General features: G+C 45.5%; 1 protein-coding gene across 1 annotated transcript in view; it reads left to right on the forward strand.

Annotated features, from left to right (window-relative positions):
• Positions 1-21,130: 21,130 nt before the first annotated feature.
• LOC134568930 (cilia- and flagella-associated protein 57-like) overlaps positions 21,131-26,308 on the forward strand; it is a 171,607-nt gene continuing 166,429 nt past the window's right edge. Inside the window, exon 1 of the mRNA XM_063427648.1 lies at positions 21,131-21,287. Within this exon, the coding sequence (XP_063283718.1) occupies positions 21,131-21,287 (157 nt within the window). The remainder of the gene's footprint in view (positions 21,288-26,308) is intronic.

Raw genomic sequence — 26,308 nt, forward strand, 5'->3', positions numbered from 1 at the left:
GTGGTAGCAAGCTCCTCTCCCATACATACTTTCATACTCTGTGGAGGGAGACCGACTGTCTCTGCTCCCAATACAGTGTCCTGCTGCTGGGGAAAGGAGACTGGGCTCTCTATTCCCTGCTGGACACTCTGCCGCTGGGGAATGGAGACTAGGCTCCCAATTCCCAGCACATCACTCGGCCGCTGGGGAATGGAGACTGGGCTCCCAATACCCGGCACATCACTCGGCCGCTGGGGAATGGAGACTGGGCTCCCAATTCCCCAAAAAGCATGCTGCTGCTGGGGGGCAGGAACAACTACCTCTGCCCCCTGTAACTCAGCCTGCCGTTGGGGAGGGAGGATGCTTCTCTCCTCTCCCTGCATTTCACACTGCCTTCCCGGCATATCACTCTGCTGCTGGGGGGCAGGAACAACTACCTCTGCCCCCTGTAACTCAGTCTGCCGTTGGGGAGGGAGGACGCTGCTCTCCTCTCCCTGCATTTCACACTGCCTTCCCGGCATATCACTCTGCTGCTGGGGGGCAGGAACAACTACCTCTGCCCCCTGTAACTCAGCCTGCCGCTGGATATGGAGGACGCTGCTCTCCTCTCCCTGCACTTCACACTGCCGCTGGGGAATGGAGACTGGGCTCCCAATTCCCTGCAGGACCGGTGGAGAGACCTCGGTCCCATCTCTACCGGCCACCTGGGGTCCTTCCCAGTAACACTCTACAATATCTGCCCAGCTGAATGGGTCTGGATCTGGGTCTGTCACTTTACTGTCCTGCTGAGCCTTTCCAATGGAGTGGAAGAGATCTCGGTAGTCCTGCTCCAGTTACCACTCCAGGGTTGCTAGGTGAGCCAGGTCTTACTCTACCTCATGGGGGTCATCCCACTCATGCCTAGCCTCCCTCTCATAGAAAATGTCCTGAAGTCTGGTTTGCGCAGGGCTCCCAAAGCCAGGCTCTGCAAAGGACTCCCATAACAAGCCAGGACCATCAAACTCCTCTCCCTCTGGCTTGTCATGTTCGGCTGTCCAGGACATATACTGTGCCATATACCACCAGAGCGCCTGGTAGGCATCCTCCAGCCATAGCTCCTGCCATACCCGGTGCTCTAGTTCCTTCACTCATTCATCCAGGGGCTGCTCTCCCAGGAAGGGCATCCACAGGGCCACTTGCTTCTGCAACTGCTGCTCTTCACTGGGGAGACTCTCATCCCGCTGGTATTGTACATTATCCAGGGCCTGGTACCAGATGCCTTTCCTTAATGCATCCCGGCCATCCAGGTCCTCCTCCTCGTATAACACTGCTGGTTCCATCCTGTTGCTTTTAGGGTCGCTGTACTGGGACATGCGTTGCCCTTAAATTGTAAAATCCACAGAAATGGTGTCTCCTGTAGCTGTCCTTCTGGCTGTAGGAATGATCCCGCCGCTTGCCACCAATTGTTACGGACCGTTTCAGCAGACAAGGGGTTAAAAATCTGTTTAGGCGATAATCCCCTTTCTGAGACACAGTGTCACAGCTAACTATGTGGTCCAGCACGCAGAAACTATGTAAATATATACATAAGTAAGAAAAGGAAAATAACAGGATAGAGCGTAAACCGGACCTTAGAATGGCCGGACTAATACGCTAGAGACAGAGAATGGTCAAAGGGAAAGCCGAGGTCAAGGAAGCCAGACAATACTCAATACCGATAAAACAAGCCAAGTCAGGGAAACCAGAGATCAGAATAATCAGGGAAACGCCAAGGATCAGGATACCAGGAAGTCAGAAACACGGAAATAGCACTCTCGGGAAACCAGGAAACTGAAACCACGACAGGGCAAAGTTCTGGGAAAAGCTAGGGGTTTAAATACCCCTCTCTAGGCTATGATTGGTCAGAGGGCGACCTCTGACCCCAAAACGTGCGTGTGCGTTGACGTCGTGACGTCACGCACACGTTGGTATAACTCTCGGGGGCGGGGCTATCCATAGACGCGACCACGTGGTCGGCGCCATATTGGATTCGGGCGTGATGCCCGGAAGAAGTTAGTGCGCGGTTCCCGGCTCGCCGACGAGCAGGTAAGCTCGTGTAGTCGGTACGGTCGTGCCGGTCGGGCACGGCCGTGAGGCTCGGCGGGCCGGTGACCGCAACAGTACCCCCCACTCGAAGACCGCGCACCGGGCGGGAAGGACCCGGCTTAAGAGGTAAGACGGGGCGCATGGACCCGGTCAGCAGGAACCCAACAACGTTCCTCGGGGCCATAACCCTTCCAGTCAACGAGATAGGACAAGACACCTCTGGATAACTTGGAGTCCATGATAGAACGGACTTCATATTCTTCTTGATCACCTACTACCAAGGGCGGAGGAGGAGTGGATAACTTGGTGTAGCGATTGCAAGTAAGGGGCTTGAGCAGAGACACATGGAAAGTATTTGCAATTCTCATATGAGCCGGTAGTGCCAAAGAATAAGTCACTGGATTAATACGTTGGGTAACTCGAAAGGGACCTATGTATCGAGGGGCAAATTTCATGGACGGGACCTTGAGCTTGATATGTTTTGTGGAGAGCCACACCCTGTCACCTGGAAGATAGACAGGATTAGCGCCCCGTTTTTTGTCAGCTTGGACCTTTGCTCGTAATGAGGCTTTTTGCAGAGCTGAATGGACGGAATCCCAGGTATCATGAATCGATTCTAAACGGGTGTTCAAAGCAGGAATTTCCGTGTCTGAGAATTCAGAAGGAAAAACAGCGGGGTGAAAACCCTGATTTACAAAGAATGGATTATGATTAGAAGATTCATGAGTGGCGTTGTTCCTGGCGAACTCAGCCATGGGTAAGAGTTCATACCAGTTAGACTGATTGGCATTTATAAAGCAACGTAAATAAGCTTCTAAAGACTGATTCGCCCTCTCTGCTGCTCCATTTGTTTGAGGGTGATACGCTGATGAAAAGGAGAGTTCGATGCCCAATTGTTTACAGAAGGAACGCCAGAACCTAGAAACAAACTGGGTGCCTCTGTCAGATACTATGTTTTTGGGTACACCGTGCAACCGAAAGATTTCTCTCAAGAATATTTGAACTAGATCCTGAGCAGATGGTAATTTTTTAAGTGGGACAAAATGTGCCATCTTTGTGAATCTATCGATAACCATAAGGACTGTATTAAACCCGTTTGAACTGGGTAGATCTACAATAAAATCCATGGCTAAGTGGGGCCATGGAGCACTAGGTATGGGCAGTGGTTGTAGCAGTCCAGGGGGCGATCTAGGAGGTACTTTAGAAACGGCACATATTTGACATGCCCCAACGTAATCTTTAATATCGTTCCTAAGAGCAGGCCACCAAAATCTCCTGGAGATGGCAGAGAGGGTTTTATGGACTCCAGGATGGCCCGCTGTGAGGTTGTCATGGAACATATCTAGTACCTTCTTTCGGAACTGAGGAGACACATACAGTTTGTCCGGAGGCTTTCCCACAGGTGCCTGAGTTTGATCTGCTATTATGGCACCGAGGAGTGGAGAAGACACTTCGGAAACTGTAGTGGCAATGAGGCATTCAGGAGGTATAATAGGATATACCTCTTGTTCTGGAGCTTCCTCTGTCTCAAACTGCCTAGAAAGTGCATCTGCCTTGGTGTTTTTAGTACCAGGCCTATACGTAATTACGAAATTGAATCGGGAGAGGAACAATGACCATCTAGCCTGACGAGAGGATAGTTTCTTAGCGTCCCCAATATAAGCCAAATTCTTATGATCAGTAAAGATCAGAAGTGGCTCTTTGGAACCTTCCAAGAGATGCCTCCATTCTTTAAGGGCAAGTACAATGGCCAAAAGTTCCCTATTCCCTATGTCATAATTCTTCTCGGCAGGTGTGAGTTTGCGAGAGTAAAATCCACAGGGATGTAAAGGCGTATCAGGACTTTCTCTCTGAGACAGAATGGCTCCAACTCCTGTCTCTGACGCATCTACCTCTAGAATAAATGGTTTGGTTGGATCAGGATGGGTCAGGACAGGTGCTGAGGAAAATAAAGATTTTAACCGTTCAAATGCCTCTCTTGCTTCTTTGGGCCAAGATATACAATTTGCTCCTTTTTTTTGTTAAATTGGTTATAGGGGAAATCACGGAGGAAAATCCCTTTATGAATTTGCGGTAGTAATTCGCAAAACCTATAAAGCGTTGAGTAGCTTTAAGGCCCTTGGGCAATGGCCACTGTAAGACTGCCTCCAGTTTGCGGGGATCCATCTGGAAACCAGACGGAGATATAACGTATCCAAGGAATTGTATCTCCGTTTGGTCAAACTGGCATTTCTCTAGTTTACAGTAAAGACCGTTCTGTAACAGGGTTTTAAGTACAATTCTCACATGTTCGTGATGTGTCTCTAGGTCTGGGGAATAGATGAGTATGTCGTCTAGATACACTAGAACGAACATGTGAAGGTACTCTCTTAGGACATCGTTAATAAAATCCTGGAATACCGCTGGAGCGTTACATAATCCAAACGGCATAACCAGGTATTCGTAATGTCCCATTCTGGTGTTAAATGCGGTCATCCATTCGTGACCGTCCTTAATTTTGACTAGATTGTAAGCACTTCGGAGATCGAGCTTGGTAAAGACTCGAGCTCCTTTCAATCTGTCAAACAGCTCTGATATAAGGGGAATAGGGTAGGCATTTTTTATGGTAATCCTATTCAAACCCCTATAATCGATACAGGGGCGTAGGTCTCCTTCTTTTTTAGAGACAAAGAAGAACCCAGCCCCGGCTGGTGAGGAGGATCTACGGATATGACCCTTTTTGAGAGCATCCTTTATGTATTCTTCCAAACAAAGATTTTCTTGGGGGGACAAGGCATAAACTCCTCCCTTGGGAGGCATAGTCCCTGGTAATAAATTTAAAGTACAGTCATAAGGTCTATGAGGAGGTAACCCTTCTGACTGGACCTTGTTAAATACCTCTTTTAAATCCATATACTGCGGTGGTATTTGTGTGGTCAAGGGAGGTGTAATAGGAACATTAATGGTGCCAATAGGTTGTGGGATTTGCTTCAAGCACACACTTTTGCATCTCTCACCCCAACTCACAATTTCTCCTTCAATCCAATCCAAACGTGGATTGTGTTTCAGGAGCCCAGGGAAACCGAGTATTATCGGACATGTAGGGGAAGATATGATTTGAAAGGTAATTTCTTCAGAGTGGAGAATACCCACTGAGACAGTGATTGGCAGAGTTTCGTGCGTGATGAAAGGCTGGGAAAGAGGCCTTCCATCAATGGCCTCGACTGCTATAGGTTTCTCTTTTTGTCTTAAGGGCAGGAGATGTTTAGCAGAGAACTCTTTGTCTAGGAAATTCTCCGCTGCCCCAGAGTCAATCATAGCCTCACACTGGATAGTAGTCTTTTTATAAGACAAGGTAACTTTGACAAGGAAACGGTTCTTAGTCAATTTAGGGGACATATACATCACACCTAAGGTCGGTCCCCGTACGTGCCTTAGGTGTGCAAGTTTTCCGGCCGAACCGGGCATGACCATCTTTGATGTCCCTTCTTGCCACAATACATACATAGCCCCTCGTTACGTCTGTGTTGTCTCTCTGCCTCAGTGAGTTTAGCGCTACCCAATTGCATGGGTTCAGGTTCTGGAAGAGGCGCTTGGCTACTCACCACTGGGTTAGAGAAACGAGGAGCTATGGACAAATTAGAACGTTGGTTACGTTGCTTGTTTTTCTCTCTCTCTCTGAGCCGGTTATCAATGTCTATCATGTAGGCAATAAACTCATTAAGATTAACCAGAAGGTCTCTAGCTGCGGTCTCATCTTGTATACTCTCAGCTAGACCTTCAGAGAAAGCAGCCACCAGACCGCTATTGGTCCAATCAACCTCAGACGCCAATGTCCTGAACTCTATGGCATAATCGGCTACAGAACGACTGCCTTGCTTTATTCTCATAAGGGCTTTGGCAGCGTTCTTCTCCCTGCCTTTAGGTTCAAACGTAGCCTTAAAAGCTGTGAGAAAGGCACTTTAATCACGGGCTACTGCGTCACCACTTTCCCATAAGGGGTTAGCCCAGGTTAAGGCTTTTCCAGTTAATTGGTTCATCAGATAGCCTATTTTTGATCTATCTGTTGGGAATGAACCTGGGGATGCCTCAAAGTGGTATTCAATTTGGTTTAAAAAACCTCTGAATTCTTTAAAATCACCTCCATAACGAGGGGGAGGTGACAGGGTTATGGACGGTGGTTTATGTGGTACGGGAACCACTACAGGTGGCGGAACCACAGGTGGTACAGGAGGGACCTCTAAATAGGCAGTCCTCTGGAGCAAGGTCTGAAATGCCTGGGCAAATTGGTCTAACCTGTGGTCCATATCCTCCACCCTATTTTCACAGGCGATCATATGTTTGCATAGTTCTGCAGGATCCATGGCCCTGTCGTAATGTCACGGCTAACTATGTGGTCCAGCACGCAGAAACTATGTAAATATATACATAAGTAAGAAAAGGAAAATAACAGGATAGAGCGTAAACCGGACCTTAGAATGGCCGGACTAATACGCTAGAGACAGAGAATGGTCAAAGGGAAAGCCGAGGTCAAGGAAGCCAGAAAATACTCAATACCGATAAAACAAGCCAAGTCAGGGAAACCAGAGATCAGAATAATCAGGGAAACGCCAAGGATCAGGATACCAGGAAATCAGAAACACGGAAATAGCACTCTCGGGAAACCAGGAAACTGAAACTACGACAAAGTTCTGGGAAAAGCTAGGGGTTTAAATACCCCTCTCTAGGCTATGATTGGTCAGAGGGCGACCTCTGACCCCAAAACGTGCGTGTGCGTTGACGTTGTGACGTCACGCACGCGTTGGTATAACTCTCGGGGGCGGGGCTATCCATAGACGCGACCACGTGGTCGGCGCCATATTGGATTCGGGCGTGATGCCCGGAAGAAGTGAGTGCGCGGTTCCCGGCTCGCCGACGAGCAGGTAAGCTTGTGTAGTCGGTACGGTCGTGCCGGTCTGGCACGGCTGTGAGGCTCGGCGGGCCGATGACCGCAACACACAGGCACAGCTACTGCAGAACACCAAGCTCCCGAACTGGATACAAAATAGCACTCCAACTCCCGAACCGGAACCTCACGAATAGCTGCCAGCAGACGAACAGGAAAAGCATACAATCAGCTTACACTCCTGGCAATCAGTCTCCAACAGCATACAGTGAATCCCCCCAAGAACGAGACAAGGCTCCGTGTTGAGGGTCAAGCAGTGGTCTCAGATCCTGGCACACCCAGCCTGGTTTTTATTACAGTCTTTTCAAATACAGGACCGTCCACAGGGAGGTATAAAACAACCAATCACATATCAGTTACATCCCACATATTCCCTGCCCTTATCCTGAGAGGAAACTCAATTACACATATAGTTAAAACATACTTTTTACCCAACTTTCATAACTCTAAAACCATACATCACATTCACATAAAAAATACATATTCACAATCAATCCATTCAGGGGAACAACATATTAAAAAATGGCATGAATCAGACCAGGGGTTCAAAAGTTAGTAAAATATATTTTGGGCCTGGCTGACACATGGCTATCTGGCTCAGACCGGTTTTACAGAGCCCTCTTTCCTGGAGACAATGGGAAAATAATCCAATTATATCCAGGGATAGAGGGAGACTCAATTGAGCACATGGTTGCAAAAAGACATAAAATACAATAAAATACACAAGGTTACATTTACTACATAAAATAAAGACATGCAACATATCCCCAGATAGCTTAGGTCTGAGCGCATATTATTGAATGGCGCTCAGACCACACACATACAGTTCAATGGCCATGGAGCTAAAGTCTTTCCCATAGTCTTTCATTATATGAATGGGCTCCATGGCATAGCTATCTGGGGTATCACCGCTCACACAGGGCAAGTACCGAATGACCCCACTGTATTTAAAGGGCCAGAATGAGTGACATGCACTCTGTTAGGGCCGAGTACGTTTTTTAAAGGGCCCAATCTCCCAGGGCCATAGTCCAAAGGCAGCAGTTGGGCAACCAGGCTTCTCCAATGCAATGTGGCGAGATTGCTCTCGTCACAATTGTCTAAAGTGGTCAGGGTGTCTATAGTGTCCATTTAAGTCATAGTAGTGGTAATATGACATGACCTAATATAGACACATAAGAAAAACCTTAATTATAATATTAATATCATGTGTTAAACAAAGTGCACAATATTGAAGGTGCGAAATTAGTGTCTATATGCCTAAACAAAACAAAAATTATAAAATGATATCCCATTAAGGTAAATCTGTAAAAAAGTGTATTGAAACGAGGAAAACAAGCTTGCTAGCATAGTGTCATAATGTCAAAGTGCATATACATCCTAAAATGTATTCAAAGTGCATTACAAAACTACAATAAAGTGCTACATTTATATACAAATCCACAGTGCAAGAATAAAAATAACAGTGATTTACTAGTGCAAAATAACGAACAGTGACTCATACCAATTCCGATTTATATATAGATTGTCACTTAAAATATTATCAAAGATCCCAAAATAATCAACAGTGATTAATACTAATTCTGATTTATATATAGAGTAAATACTATCACTTATAATATTATTTAAGATCCCAGTAACATAGCAATGCAATGGAGTGTGAAGGTTGAGCCAACGCCAGCACCAATGGCTATAGACAGTCTGTAAAAACAAAAGATAAACTAATTGAAATAAAACCAACTACTCGGCTAAGTGGACTTAAATCGTATTCATGATTGATACCTTTAGGCAATAAGGTATCAGTTCACGTATCCAATGGGTGTCCATCATAAGCACCCTGTTAATCCTATCTCCCGTCTTATACTCTCAGTGACATGTTCTATGATTTGGCGGGTGTAGAATATTGCATATTCTATATGTTCCTATTCAAATACATATTAAGGTGTGGCTGCCTAATGGGTTAAACAGAACAGATGGCGTTTGCTATTCTGCACCATGAGGTCTCTGGAATTTGATGTATAAGAGATATTTTGGGTGGTCTTTATATGGGGAATTTCCTTATATGGCCAGAGTCTAAACTAAATGTTATGACGTAATTTGGGCTATAAAGGGCAGATGACAAAGGACCACGCGCTCTTCCTTCTACAATACGTTTTGCTCTCCTCTCTGATGTCCCGAGTTGCTGATACAAAGACGACTCTCTGTAACGTTGTTAAGAAATAACATCTGTAAAGTATATTATTGTTTGCTGTTGGAGTAGAATAAATATTTTTTTTTATAAAGAACGTCAGATTGCGTATTAGTACTTTTCATTAATATAGACATATATTAATGTGGCAAACCTGACCCAAGAAGAAATATCTATCTATCTATATATAAAAGACGTATTTAACTAAATAAACACACAGCCAGATATTACAGCGGGTTTGTGAGAAATGAACTGGCAGCGGCAATTCAATCAATCCAGTTCTAATAGTTTACAGACAAAAAGAAATAATTTGCACCAAATGCAAATCATTGGTTGTATGATCGTTTAGCTTTTTTTCTGGCGGGGTATTTAAATTGTATATGTGTGAATTCTATTTGTATTGTTGTCACAAGCCCCTGACGAAGTCTTTTAGACGAAACGCGTAGGGTGGCAAGATTGAATTTATTATTGATTTGTTTTAATTGTGGACTCTTTCATCTACTTTGTCTTCATATCCTGATGGTTATTTGTGTTCCTGGTGGGGAAGACATGGAGTTTGATTTGATGAGCCCTTTTACTGCTGTTATTTTGTAAGTGCATACAATAAAGTAAATTTTTTTACTCATACAGCTATACACTATGTTTTGTTCTTGTGCTTTGTTCTAAGCCTTCATCTTGGAATAAGAGAAGAAAAGAAGCACTTGGAGAGACTGATTATACCCTGCCTTTTTATTCTTACGTTTGTGAGTGCATTTTAGTCTTTTCTGTTTTTTAAATTTTTGTTATTTTTTATCTGCACTATTGTGGTCTCCCTTTGTATTTTTAGGTTGTGCTTTTTATTGTTCTATATTTACAGTTCTAATAGTTGACTTATGGTTAGAAAATCTCAAAATTTCTGACTTGTTTGGCCCTCATATTGCAATCCACAAGGACGTTCAGGAATGTAGATAGTGTGTGTAGTGACCAGCTGTTTGATAAGATATTTCTTACGAATATTTTGATGGTAGAATACTGGTCCTTGGATCATAGCATTACATCAAACACCGTCATAACAGGGTTAACTACCCTTTTTTATTACCTCGATTGTTTTGATGGTAACGTTGTCCTCATAAGATTGTCTTTTAATGAAGGTGGTTTTTAAAAAGCTTGCTGTGGCAGATCTCCCTGCCTCTGGATTATTATTTAAAACCTATTTCTCCCTGCCTCTGGATTATTATTTAAAACCTATTTCGTAAATTGACAATACACGAACGGAACTATACCAGATAGTAAACCCATGGAGCTCATTCGTTTCGTCGACGTATAAATTTTAACTACATGGCGATTTGACTATATGTATGGGATCTGAGCGCTGTTCGGTTATATTGAGCACTCAGATCTAAGCTATCTGGGGATACGTTGAGTGTGGGGGTTCCGTTCGGTATATTAGGAAATATGTATTTTAATGTGTTTTTACTATTATTGTAAAATGGGGATATTCTCTATCCCTGGAGGTAATTGAGTTACTTCAAGCACTTAATCGAATTATCTCCAGGATAGAGAGGAGGAGTTGAACTATTTGAGTGAGAGTGTTTGCATTCTGTACTTGTACATGATTGGTTACTGTAAAAACTCTCTCAGTCTTCCACAAGGTCCCTATGAGAGTGTCCCTTACTGGAAGACCTGCATAAAAGGCTGACATGTAGCCACCATTAAACAGATCCTGCTTGACCCTCAACACAGATCCTTGTCTCGTGCTTGGGGGGGATTATTCGTATGATTCCTGTTCAGCGCTTAGGAGTGTTCGGTAGCTGACTTAGTATTTGGGAAAAAGAACAGCTTTGGCGATGTTAACCCCTTCACCTACTCGGGGTGCCGTTACACTTGCATTGGTCTATTTTTTAATTTTCAAATATACGGATGACAATTAGATAAGACATACCGGTGCTTTTATATGATCTTTTTAATCTTAGAAGACATAGTCCCATATTGTAAAATTCATTTCATCCTGCTGTCTGTGACTCTTTGTTTTAGGATCAATCCGGTCTATTCACATCCTTCCCTTGGGTCACTTGATCTTTCATCAAAGTCAGAGGTTAGCCACGTTCTCTAAATCTGTTGGCCAATTCATTTAAATGCGCATCAAGCATACCAGTTTGAGAGACTATTCTTTTAACTTGCAAAAACTCTCTCTTGGCTAATGCTTTAGATAGATAGATTGAGGGTGGAAGATTTATTTAATAACATATCTAGAGCTGTGATTTTCATATTATTACATCTAGCAGGGGGGCAGCACTACCTGACTCAGAGTGGAACAAGTGACTGAATGAAGTTTATTAATAACTATATTTACAGGCAGATGGGCATCATATGTTTAATTGGTGTGGTTTTCCAGTATATATTTATTGCAGGCCAGTATTACATGGATCTATACCGTTTCCTTCCCTGCAACCCACCCTGCTTCCTCTCATGCAACGGTGTCATCCAATGAACTAACCCTTGATTGTATACAATAGTAACCTCCTTTTTTTTTTCGAACGTGAAATACATCCTACCCTTACCTCTTGTGTCACTTTACCCCACTCCCCCTAGAATGTAAATTTGAGCAGGGCCTTCAACACCCTATGTTCCTGTGTGTCCAACTCGACTTCTTGCAACTGTCCACCTATTGTACAGCGCTATGGAATTAGTTGGCGCTTTATAAATAATAAAACTGAGATTAGCTAGATCATGCTTGATGTATGTTGTGTCTGCTATTACAGAGACACTCCAGTGCCAACATGCCAAAAATCACTGTCTAGTAGATATATTCCAATGAAAACATGCATGCATTTAATTATGTATTATTTTCATTTGGGGAATATCTGAAAACAGCTTGCAAAAGTGTCGGATCTTTTACAAGCCCTCCCCTTTTATCCCCGCCCAGACTTTCTGTGGCTGTCCAATCACAGACTTCCCAATGCAGCTCAATTAGAAGTCTTAGTGAGTAACTAATGCTGGTCGCTAACAGTCACTATCGGACACAGTAACTGCCGCTGATCGCTTACAGTCACTATCAGACACAGTAACTGCCGCTGATCACTAACAGTCACTATCAGACACAGTAACTGCCGCTGATCACTGTCACCATCAGACACAGTAACTGCCACTGATCACTAACAGTCACTATCAGACACAGTAACTGCCGCTGATCACTAACAGTCACTATCAGACACAGTAACTGCCGCTGATCACTAACAGTCACTATCAGACACAGTAACTGCCGCTGATCACTAACAGTCACTATCAGACACAGTAACTGCCGCTGATCACTAACAGTCACTATCAGACACAGTAACTGCCGCTGATCACTAACAGTCACTATCAGACACAGTAACTGCCACTGATCACTAACAGTCACTATCAGACACAGTAACTGCCGCTGATCACTAACAGTCACTATCAGACACAGTAACTGCCGCTGATCACTAACAGTCACTATCAGACACAGTAACTGCCGCTGATCACTAACAGTCACTATCAGACACAGTAACTGCCGCTGATCACTAACAGTCACTATCAGACACAGTAACTGCCGCTGATCACTAACAGTCACTATCAGACACAGTAACTGCCGCTGATCACTAACAGTCACTATCAGACACAGTAACTGCCGCTGATCACTAACAGTCACTATCAGACACAGTAACTGCCGCTGATCACTAACAGTCACTATCAGACACAGTAACTGCCGCTGATCACTAACAGTCACTATCAGACACAGTAACTGCCACTGATCACTGTCAGCATCAGACACAGTAACTGCCACTGATCTCTAACAGTCACTATCAGACACAGTAACTGTCGCTGATCACTAACAGTCACTATCAGACACAGTAACTGCCACTGATCACTGTCAGCATCAGACACAGTAACTGCCACTGATCCTAACAGTCACTATCAGACACAGTAACTGTCGCTGATCACTAACAGTCACTATCAGACACAGTAACTACCGCTGATCACTAACAGTCACTATCGGACACAGTAACTGCCGCTGATCACTAACAGTCACCATCAGACACAGTAACTGCCGCTGATCACTAACAGTCACTATCGGACACAGTAACTGCCACTGATCACTAACAGTCACTATCAGACACAGTAACTGCCGCTGATCACTAACAGTCACTATCAGACACAGTAACTGCCGCTGATCACTAACAGTCACTATCAGACACAGTAACTGCCGCTGATCACTAACAGTCACTATCAGACACAGTAACTGCCGCTGATCACTAACAGTCACTATCAGACACAGTAACTGCCGCTGATCACTAACAGTCACTATCAGACACAGTAACTGCCGCTGATCACTAACAGTCACTATCAGACACAGTAACTGCCGCTGATCACTAACAGTCACTATCAGACACAGTAACTACCACTGATCACTAACAGTCACTATCAGACACAGTAACTTCCGCTGATCACTAACAGTCACTATCAGACACAGTAACTGCCGCTGATCACTAACAGTCACTATCAGACACAGTAACTGTCGCTGATCACTAACAGTCACTATCACACACAGTAACTGCCGCTGATCACTAACAGTCACTATCAGACACAGTAACTGCCGCTGATCACTATCACCATCAGACACAGTAACTGCCGCTGATCACTAACAGTCACTATCAGACACAGTAACTACCACTGATCACTAACAGTCACTATCAGACACAGTAACTGCCGCTGATCACTAACAGTCACTATCAGACACAGTAACTGCCGCTGATCACTAACAGTCACTATCAGACACAGTAACTGCCACTGATCACTGTCAGCATCAGACACAGTAACTGCCACTGATCTCTAACAGTCACTATCAGACACAGTAACTGTCGCTGATCACTAACAGTCACTATCAGACACAGTAACTGCCACTGATCACTGTCAGCATCAGACACAGTAACTGCCACTGATCCTAACAGTCACTATCAGACACAGTAACTGTCGCTGATCACTAACAGTCACTATCAGACACAGTAACTACCGCTGATCACTAACAGTCACTATCGGACACAGTAACTGCCGCTGATCACTAACAGTCACCATCAGACACAGTAACTGCCGCTGATCACTAACAGTCACTATCGGACACAGTAACTGCCACTGATCACTAACAGTCACTATCAGACACAGTAACTGCCGCTGATCACTAACAGTCACTATCAGACACAGTAACTGCCGCTGATCACTAACAGTCACTATCAGACACAGTAACTGCCGCTGATCACTAACAGTCACTATCAGACACAGTAACTGCCGCTGATCACTAACAGTCACTATCAGACACAGTAACTGCCGCTGATCACTAACAGTCACTATCAGACACAGTAACTGCCGCTGATCACTAACAGTCACTATCAGACACAGTAACTGCCGCTGATCACTAACAGTCACTATCAGACACAGTAACTACCACTGATCACTAACAGTCACTATCAGACACAGTAACTTCCGCTGATCACTAACAGTCACTATCAGACACAGTAACTGCCGCTGATCACTAACAGTCACTATCAGACACAGTAACTGTCGCTGATCACTAACAGTCACTATCACACACAGTAACTGCCGCTGATCACTAACAGTCACTATCAGACACAGTAACTGCCGCTGATCACTGTCACCATCAGACACAGTAACTGCCGCTGATCACTAACAGTCACCATCAGACACAGTAACTGCCGCTGATCACTAACAGTCACTATCAGACACAGTAACTGCCGCTGATCACTAACAGTCACTATCAGACACAGTAACTGCCGCTGATCACTAACAGTCACTATCAGACACAGTAACTGCCGCTGATCGCTTACAGTCACTATCACACACAGTAACTGCTGCTGATCACTAACAGTCACTATCAGACACAGTAACTGCCGCTGATTACTAACAGTCACTATCAGACACAGTAACTGCCGCTGATCACTAACAGTCACTATCGGACACAGTAACTGCCGCTGATCGCTTACAGTCACTATCGGACACAGTAACTGCCGCTGATCACTAACAGTCACTATCAGACACAGTAACTGCCGCTGATCACTAACAGTCACTATCGGACACAGTAACTGCCGCTGATCACTAACAGTCACTATCGGACACAGTAACTGCCGCTGATTGCTTACAGTCACTATCAGACACAGTAACTGCCGCTGATCACTGTGGCGAAACCGACCTCGCCACGTGTCCTTGGAGGGGGCTGATTGCCCGCCTCTTGCCTTTGGACTATGGACCAGACTTTATGGGAATGTGATACCCCAGATAGCCATACCATGGAGCCTATTCATATAATGAAAGACTATGGGAAAGACTTTAGCTCCGCGGCAATTGTACTGTGTGAGTAGGATCTGCGCGCTATTCGGTAGTTTTGTGCGTGCAGATCCCAGCTATCTGGGGATAGGTGAAATGTCTGTGTGTTATGTGTAAATGTGACTTTATGTATTTTAAAGTGTTTTATGTTGTTTTGCAACCATGTGGTTAATGGAGTCTGCCTTTAGTCCTGGGTAATTGGATTACTTCTCCAATTAACTCCAGGGCAGAAGGGAGGAAACCAGGGTGCATTGTGGGGATGTTTTTCTGCCAGCCAGAAAGGAGCAAAAGATACTTTTAGTAACTTTTGAACCCCTGGTCGGATTCATGCCATTTTTTAATATGTTGTTCCCCTGAATGGATTGATTGTGGATATGTATTTTTATGTGAATGTGATGTATGGTTTTAAAGTTATGAAAGTTGTGTAAAAGTATATTTTACACTGTATGCATAATGGGATTATGTGTCACACTAAGGGGAGGGGATGTGTGGGAGGTAACATCTATGTCATTGGTTCTTTTATGCCTCCCCCTGGGTGTGGCCTGTATGTGTGAGTTGGAAATAAAAGCCAGGCTGGATGAGCCAGTCCAGAGTTCCTGTTTTTACCCTCAAAGTGATGTGTCGTCTCATTATTGGGGGGGAGGATTTATTGCATGCTGTTCCAGTTGACGGCTAGGAGTGCAAGCCTATTCGTATGGTTCCTATTCAACGGTCTACAGCATTCCTATGCTTGAGAAGGTTCATATGCTGCATCGGTTCGGTGATTGTGGTGTCTGCCAGAGTGCTTGGAGTCCTCAGGAAGCACTAGGAGCATCCATTAACGGAGGTACCAAGTCGGGGTGCCAGGTGATCCGTTACAATCACTAACAGTCACTATCAGACACAGTAACTGCCACTGATCACTAAAAGTCACTATCAGACACAGTAACTGCCGCTGATCACTATCAGACACAATCAGACACAGTAACTGCCACTGATCACTAACAGTCACTATCAGACACAGTAACTACCGCTGATCACTAACAGTCACTATCAGACACAGTAACTACCACTGATCGCTTACAGTCACTATCAGACACAGTAACTGCCGCTGATCACTAACAGTCACTATCAGACACAGTAACTGCCGCTGATCACTAACAGTCACTATCAGACACAGTAACTGCCACTGATCACTAACAGTCACTATCAGTCACTATCAGACACAGTAACTGCCGCTGATCACTAACAGTCACTATCAGACACAGTAACTGCCACTGATCTCTAACAGTCACTATCAGACACAGTAACTGCCGCTGATCTCTAACAGTCACTATCAGACACAGTAACTGCCGCTGATCGCTTACAGTCACTATCAGACACAGTAACTGCCGCTGATCGCTTACAGTCACTATCAGACACAGTAACTGCCGCTGATCACTAACAGTCACTATCAGACACAGTAACTGCCGCTGATCACTAACAGTCACTATCAGACACAGTAACTGCCGCTGATCACTAACAGTCACTATCAGACAGTAACTGCCGCTGATCACTAACAGTCACTATCAGACTTAGTAACTGCCTTTGGTCGCTAACAGTCACTATCAGACACAGTAACTGCCGCTGATCGCTTACAGTCACTCTCAGACACAGTAACTGCCGCTGATCACTAACAGTCACTATCAGACACAGTAACTGCCGCTGATCACTAACAGTCACTATCAGACACAGTAACTGCCACTGATCTCTAACAGTCACTATCAGACACAGTAACTGCCGCTGATCTCTAACAGTCACTATCAGACACAGTAACTGCCGCTGATCTCTAACAGTCACTATCAGACACAGTAACTGCCGCTGATCACTAACAGTCACTATCAGACACAGTAACTGCCGCTGATCACTAACAGTCACTATCAGACACAGTAACTGCCGCTGATCGCTTACAGTCACTATCAGACACAGTAACTGCCGCTGATCACTAACAGTCACTATCAGACACAGTAACTGCCGCTGATCGCTTACAGTCACTATCAGACACAGTAACTCCCGCTGATCACTAACAGTCACTATCAGACACAGTAACTGCCACTGATCTCTAACAGTCACTATCAGACACAGTAACTGCCACTGATCACTAACAGTCACTATCAGACACAGTAACTACCGCTGATCACTAACAGTCACTATCAGACACAGTAACTACCGCTGATCGCTTACAGTCACTATCAGACACAGTAACTGCCGCTGATCACTAACAGTCACTATCAGACACAGTAACTGCCGCTGATCACTAACAGTCACTATCAGACACAGTAACTGCCACTGATCACTAACAGTCACTATCAGACACAGTAACTGCCACTGATCCCTAACAGTCACTATCAGACACAGTAACTGCCGCTGATCACTAACAGTCACTATCAGACACAGTAACTGCCGCTGATCGCTTACAGTCACTCTCAGACACAGTAACTGCCGCTGATCACTAACAGTCACTATCAGACACAGTAACTGCCGCTGATCACTAACAGTCACTATCAGACACAGTAACTGCCGCTGATCACTAACAGTCACTATCAGACACAGTAACTGCCACTGATCACTAACAGTCACTATCAGACACAGTAACTGCCGCTGATCGCTTACAGTCACTATCAGACACAGTAACTGCCACTGATCTCTAACAGTCACTATCAGACACAGTAACTGCCGCTGATCACTAACAGTCACTATCAGACACAGTAACTGCCGCTGATCACTAACAGTCACTATCAGACACAGTAACTGCCGCTGATCTCTAACAGTCACTATCAGACACAGTAACTGCTGCTGATCACTAACAGTCACTATCAGACACAGTAACTGCCGCTGATCACTAACAGTCACTATCAGACACAGTAACTGCCGCTGATCACTAACAGTCACTATCAGACACAGTAACTGCCGCTGATCACTAACAGTCACTATCAGACACAGTAACTGCCGCTGATCTCTAACAGTCACTATCAGACACAGTAACTGCCGCTGATCACCAACAGTCACTATCAGACACAGTAACTACCGCTGATCACTAACAGTCACTATCAGACACAGTAACTACCGCAGATCGCTTACAGTCACTATCAGACACAGTAACTGCCGCTGATCACTAACAGTCACTATCAGACACAGTAACTGCTGCTGATCACTAACAGTCACTATCAGACACAGTAACTGCTGCTGATCACTAACAGTCACTATCAGACACAGTAACTGCCGCTGATCACTAACAGTCACTATCAGACACAGTAACTGCCGCTGATCACTAACAGTCACTATCAGACACAGTAACTGCCGCTGATCACTTACAGTCACTATAGGACACAGTAACTGCCGCTGATCGCTTACAGTCACTATAGGACACAGTAACTGCCGCTGATCACTAACAGTCACTATCAGACACAGTAACTGCCACTGATCACTAACAGTCACTATCAGACACAGTAACTGCTGCTGATCACTAACAGTCACTATCAGACACAGTAACTGCTGCTGATCACTAACAGTCACTATCAGACACAGTAACTGCCGCTGATCACTAACAGTCACTATCAGACACAGTAACTGCCGCTGATCACTAACAGTCACTATCAGACACAGTAACTGCCGCTGATCACTTACAGTCACTATAGGACACAGTAACTGCCGCTGATCGCTTACAGTCACTATAGGACACAGTAACTGCCGCTGATCACTAACAGTCACTATCAGACACAGTAACTGCCGCTGATCGCTTACAGTCACTATAGGACACAGTAACTGCCGCTGATCACTAACAGTCACTATCAGACACAGTAACTGCCACTGATCACTAACAGTCACTATCAGACACAGTAACTGCCACTGATCACTAACAGTCACTATCAGACAAAGTAACTGCAGCTGATCACTAACAGTCACTATCAGACACAGTAACTGCCACTGATCACTAACAGTCACTATCAGACACAGTAACTGCCGCTGATCACTAACAGTCACTATCAGACACAGTAACTGCCGCTGATCACTAACAGTCACTATCAGACACAGTAACTGCCGCTGATCACTAACAGTCACTATCAGACACAGTAACTGCCGCTGATCACTAACAGTCACTATCAGACACAGTAACTGCCGCTGATCACTAACAGTCACTATCAGACACAGTAACTGCCGCTGATCACTAACAGTCACTATCAGACACAGTAACTGCCGCTGATCACTAACAGTCACTATCAGACACAGTAACTGCCGCTGATCACTTACAGTCACTATAGGACACAGTAACTGCCGCTGATCGCTTACAGTCACTATAGGACACAGTAACTGCCGCTGATCACTAACAGTCACTATCAGACACAGTAACTGCCACTGATCACTAACAGTCACTATCAGACACAGTAACTGCTGCTGATCACTAACAGTCACTATCAGACACAGTAACTGCCGCTGATCACTAACAGTCACTATCAGACACAGTAACTGCCGCTGATCACTAACAGTCACTATCAAACACAGTAACTGCCGCTGATCACTTACAGTCACTATAGGACACAGTAACTGCCGCTGATCGCTTACAGTCACTATAGGACACAGTAACTGCCGCTGATCACTAACAGTCACTATCAGACACAGTAACTGCCACTGATCACTAACAGTCACTATCAGACACAGTAACTGCCACTGATCACTAACAGTCACTATCAGACAAAGTAACTGCAGCTGATCACTAACAGTCACTATCAGACACAGTAACTGCCACTGATCACTAACAGTCACTATCAGACACAGTAACTGCCGCTGATCACTAACAGTCACTATCAGACACAGTAACTGCCGCTGATCACTAACAGTCACTATCAGACACAGTAACTGCCGCTGATCACTAACAGTCACTATCAGACACAGTACCTGCCGCTGATCACTAACAGTCACTATCAGACACAGTAACTGCCGCTGATCACTAACAGTCACTATCAGACACAGTAACTGCCGCTGATCTCTAACAGTCACTATCAGACACAGTAACTGCTGCTGATCACTAACAGTCACTATCGGACACAGTAACTGCCGCTGATTGCTTACAGTCACTATCAGACACAGTAACTGCCGCTGATCACTAACAGTCACTATCAGACACAGTAACTGCCGCTGATCACTAACAGTCACTATCAGACACAGTAACTGCCAATGATCACTATCAGACACAGTAACTGCCGCTGATCACTAACAGTCACTATCAGACACAGTAACTGCCACTGATCACTAACAGTCACTATCAGACACAGTAACTGCCGCTGATCACTAACAGTCACTATCAGACACAGTAACTGCCGCTGATCACTAACAGTCACTATCAGACACAGTAACTGCCGCTGATCACTAACAGTCACTATCAGACACAGTAACTTCCGCTGATCACTAACAGTCACTATCAGACACAGTAACTGCCGCTGATCACTAACAGTCACTATCAGACACAGTAACTGCCGCTGATCACTAACAGTCACTAGCAGACACAGTAACTGCCGCTCTCTAAATAACAGTTGCTGTCAGTTAAAATAAAAACATTTGCTTCATATCATTAATTGACCCTGTGCTCTTTCTTCTAGAGATAAGTGGTCTGATTGCCCATCATGTCCACAATCGTGGCTCAGGCTCACTGTACCTTCGGCCTCCGATCTCAAGTCAATAACAACATTTGTTACTTCGATGAACATACTATTGTTTTCCCATCTGGGAATAACTGCGTCAAATATAATGTAGACCAGAAATGGCAGCAATTCATACCAGGTAACGCTAATTATTATTTATCTCTCTTTGTGTCTTCACTTGTTGTTAATCATGTATTTTAAATGCCCCAGTAGCCCTGTTATTAGTGGCCATGTTGTGAAATTGTTGCAGGCATTGCCCATCTCCCAGACCACTAATATTCACGTCTCGGGCTGTGTAATCTTTCAAAGCCTCACTAGATCATATTTTCTGACAGTCTGATCGATTAATTGATTGATCGGTTTACCTGGCACGGTACTCAGAGGAGAGTGGCACAGTGATGTGTCTGGCAGAAAGCAGGAGTTGTCAAGTCTAACAGGTGCCTTATTTTCATATTTTAATCATATTGTGGGCAACATACAAGAAGCCATTGATTGACCTATCCATGCTCATATTAGGAGATTAAGAAAACCCACTTGATTTAAAGGGACACTCGAGGCTGAACCCATGTCACATGTAATTTTGTGCAAGAAAGCTCTAAAACCAGCCATGCTTCCTTTTGAAATGTTTCCTGTTTTGAAGTTATACTTTAATAACACATCTTAAGGTAAAGCGTTTGCTTGGCTGACCCACAGAGTTGAGAGGGAGGAGGTGACAGATCCAAGACCTAGAACTGTAGTATTTTAAACAATACAATATACAATTTCATATCAAGTTTAACGAGAAGCACGCTACAGCAACTATTTCGACTATTTAAAATGCTCACAGAGGGGAATGGAGAAAGCAAAATAGGAGCAGAAATAACTGGGGAAGTAAAAGGAGGACAGAGTAAGAAGTAAAATAGGCTCTGTTTCTTGTAAAACAGTGGATACAAGGTGAAGCGCTGTATATTTTAAACAATGTGAAGTATAAAAAATAGGATAATACCTTAATTTCATACACAAAAGTCCATATGTGACATATAGTACCTTGAGATAAAACACAAATAAAGACAAAAGTAGTGTATCCTGTGATATAAATAAATAGGTATAGAATGAAATAAATTTCCCACTCACACTTTTAAGAGCTAATGGATATAGCTCAATAAAATCGCTTGTAGGATCCGTAAAGGCGATCCTAATCCCTTCTTTTGGTGGGAGTTCTTCCTCTTCCTTGGTGTCTAAAATCAGGAGAGGTATATGGTGCAGTACCTTAGATATAAATTCTATAAAAGGGTAAAGCAAAAGGGGTACTTACAAACCCAGAGCCATCCAAGTCGGCTCTGATCAGGAGTGTATGTGGTTAAGGACCACAATCCTTCTTTGTGCAAAATAAAAGTAGCAGGAACAATGCCAGTAGTGTTAAAAAATATATATAAATACTTTATTTACATAAAAATATTTAACATTCTAAAAACACTTTACTAGGCATTAAAAAAGTCCAATTCCATGAAGACAAGTGATCTCCAAGTTCTTTACGGATCCTACAAGCGATTTTATTGAGCTATATCCATTAGCTCTTAAAAGTGTGAGTGGGAAATTTATTTCATTCTATACCTATTTATTTATATCACAGGATACACTACTTTTGTCTTTATTTGTGTTTTATCTCAAGGTAATATATGTCACATATGGACTTTTGTGTATGAAATTAAGGTATTATCCTATTTTTTATACTTCACATTGTTTAAAATATACAGCGCTTCACCTTGTATCCACTGTTTCACTATTGTTTAAAGATAAGAATTTGGTGTTGAAGCAGCTTGTTCACCTATATCACATCCACTAAAATAGCGCTAGTACACCCCCCTTTTTCTCGGTTTCTTGTAAACATAACCGGGAGAACCAGTGACTGGTTGTGGGCCGTTTCCACAAACCACCAGACATGGCTGAGCCACGTGTCATGGCGCTGTGACTGTCAGCCCAAGACATTGCCGTTTCCACAAACCACCAGACATGGCTGAGCCACGTGTCATGGCGCTGTGACTGTCAGCCCAAGACATTGCCGTTTCCACAAACCACCAGACATTGCTGAGCCACGTGTCATGGCGCTGTGACTGTCAGCCCAAGACATTGCCGTCTCCACAAACCTCCAGACATGGCTGAGCCACGTGTCATGGCGCTGTGACTGTCAGCCCAAGACATTGCCGTTTCCACAAACCTCCAGACATGGCTGAGCCACGTGTCATGGCGCTGTGACTGTCAGCCCAAGACATTGCCGTCTCCACAAACCTCCAGACATGGCTGACCCACGAGTCATGGCGCTGTGACTGTCAGCCCAAGACATTGCCGTCTCCACAAACCTCCAGACATGGCTGAGCCACGTGTCATGGCGCTGTGACTGTCACCCCAAGACATTGCCGTTTCCACAAACCTCCAGACATGGCTGAGCCACGTGTCATGGCGCTGTGACTGTCAGCCCAAGACAATGCCGTTTCCACAAACCTCCAGACATGGCTGAGCCACGTGTCATGGCGCTGTGACTGTCAGCCCAAGACATTGCCGTCTCCACAAACCACCAGACATGGCTGAGCCACGTGTCATGGCGCTGTGACTGTCAGCCCAAGACATTGCCGTTTCCACAAACCTCCAGACATGGCTGAGCCACGTGTCATGGCGCTGTGACTGTCAGCCCAAGACATTGCCGTCTTCACAAACCACCAGACATGGCTGAGCCACGTGTCATGGCGCTGTGACTGTCAGCCCAAGACATTGTCGTCTCCACAAACCTCCAGACATGGCTGAGCCACGTGTCATGGCGCTGTGACTGTCAGCCCAAGACATTGCCGTCTCCACAAACCACCAGACATGGCTGAGCCACGTGTCATGGCGCTGTGACTGTCAGCCCAAGACATTGCCGTTTCCACAAACCACCAGACATGGCTGAGCCACGTGTCATGGCGCTGTGACTGTCAGCCCAAGACATTGCCGTTTCCACAAACCTCCAGACATGGCTGAGCCACGTGTCATGGCGCTGTGACTGTCACCCCAAGACATTGCCGTTTCCACAAACCTCCAGACATGGCTGACCCACGTGTCATGGCGCTGTGACTGTCAGCCCAAGACATTACCGTCTCCACAAACCTCCAGACATTGCTGAGCCACGTGTCATGGCGCTGTGACTGTCAGCCCAAGACATTGCCGTCTCCACAAACCTCCAGACATGGCTGAGCCACGTGTCATGGCGCTTTGACTGTCAGCCCAAGACATTGCCGTTTCCACAAACCTCCAGACATGGCTGAGCCACGTGTCATGGCGCTGTGACTGTCAGCCCAAGACATTGCTGTTTCCACAAACCTCCAGACATGGCTGAGCCACGTGTCATGGCGCTGTGACTGTCAGCCCAAGACATTGCCGTCTCCACAAACCACCAGACATGGCTGAGCCACGTGTCATGGCGCTGTGACTGTCAGCCCAAGACATTGCCGTCTCCACAAACATCCAGACATGGCTGAGCCACGTGTCATGGCGCTGTGACTGTCAGTCCAAGACATTGCCGTCTCCACAAACCACCAGACATGGCTGAGCCACGTGTCATGGCGCTGTGACTGTCAGCCCAAGACATTGCCGTTTCCACAAACCTCCAGACATGGCTGAGCCACGTGTCATGGCGCTGTGACTGTCAGCCCAAGACATTGCCGTCTCCACAAACCACCAGACATGGCTGAGCCACGTGTCATGGCGCTGTGACTGTCAGCCCAAGACATTGCCGTCTCCACAAACCTCCAGACATGGCTGAGCCACGTGTTATGGCGCTGTGACTGTCAGCCCAAGACATTGCCGTCTCCACAAACCACCAGACATGGCTGAGCCACGTGTCATGGCGCTGTGACTGTCAGCCCAAGACATTGCCGTCTCCACAAACCACCAGACATGGCTGAGCCACGTGTCATGGCGCTGTGACTGTCAGCCCAAGACATTGCCGTTTCCACAAACCACCAGACATGGCTGAGCCACGTGTCATGGCGCTGTGACTGTCAGCCCATGGCGTTGCCGTTTCCACAAACCACCAGACATGGCTGAGCCACGTGTCATGGCGCTGTGACTGTCAGCCCATGACGTTGCCGTTTCCACAAACCACCAGACATGGCTGAGCCACGTGTCATGGCGCTGTGACTGTCAGCCCAAGACATTGCCGTCTCCACAAACCACCAGACATGGCTGAGCCACGTGTCATGGCGCTGTGACTGTCAGCCCAAGACATTGCCGTCTCCACAAACCACCAGACATGGCTGAGCCACGTGTCATGGCGCTGTGACTGTCAGCCCAAGACATTGCCGTTTCCACAAACCACCAGACATGGCTGAGCCACGTGTCATGGCGCTGTGACTGTCAGCCCATGGCGTTGCCGTTTCCACAAACCACCAGACATGGCTGAGCCACGTGTCATGGCGCTGTGACTGTCAGCCCATGACGTTGCCGTTTCCACAAACCACCAGACATGGCTGAGCCACGTGTCATGGCGCTGTGACTGTCAGCCCAAGACATTGCCGTCTCCACAAACCACCAGACATGGCTGAGCCACGTGTCATGGCGCTGTGACTGTCAGCCCAAGACATTGCCGTCTCCACAAACCACCAGACATGGCTGAGCCACGTGTCATGGCGCTGTGACTGTCAGCCCAAGACATTGCCGTTTCCACAAACCACCAGACATGGCTGAGCCACGTGTCATGGCGCTGTGACTGTCAGCCCATGGCGTTGCCGTTTCCACAAACCACCAGACATGGCTGAGCCACGTGTCATGGCGCTGTGACTGTCAGCCCATGACGTTGCCGTTTCCACAAACCACCTTATTTTTCAATCCCTCCCCTCTGCCTGTGAGATAATTGGATCAGATACTGTATTAACTCTATCTCCAGGCAGAAAAAACACATTTTTATAAAACCACCAAAGTACCCCAAAAACACATAATATATATACAAGTGTTACATCCCCTGATAGCCCTGATCTGGGTGACCAACATATCCAAAAATCATCCAGATCAGTTCAGGGGTTCAGGATTTCCTGGGAGTCATTTATTTGACCGACCGCAAGCATGGTCCCATGCCCAGAACAGTTCCAGAGAATCAGGGCTTGCGGTCGGTCTAGTTCGGTAGTTTGAAACAAACAAACTACCGAACAA

Source organism: Pelobates fuscus, chromosome 7 (genome assembly GCF_036172605.1).
Source record: "Pelobates fuscus isolate aPelFus1 chromosome 7, aPelFus1.pri, whole genome shotgun sequence".
Lineage (NCBI taxonomy): Eukaryota > Metazoa > Chordata > Amphibia > Anura > Pelobatidae > Pelobates > Pelobates fuscus.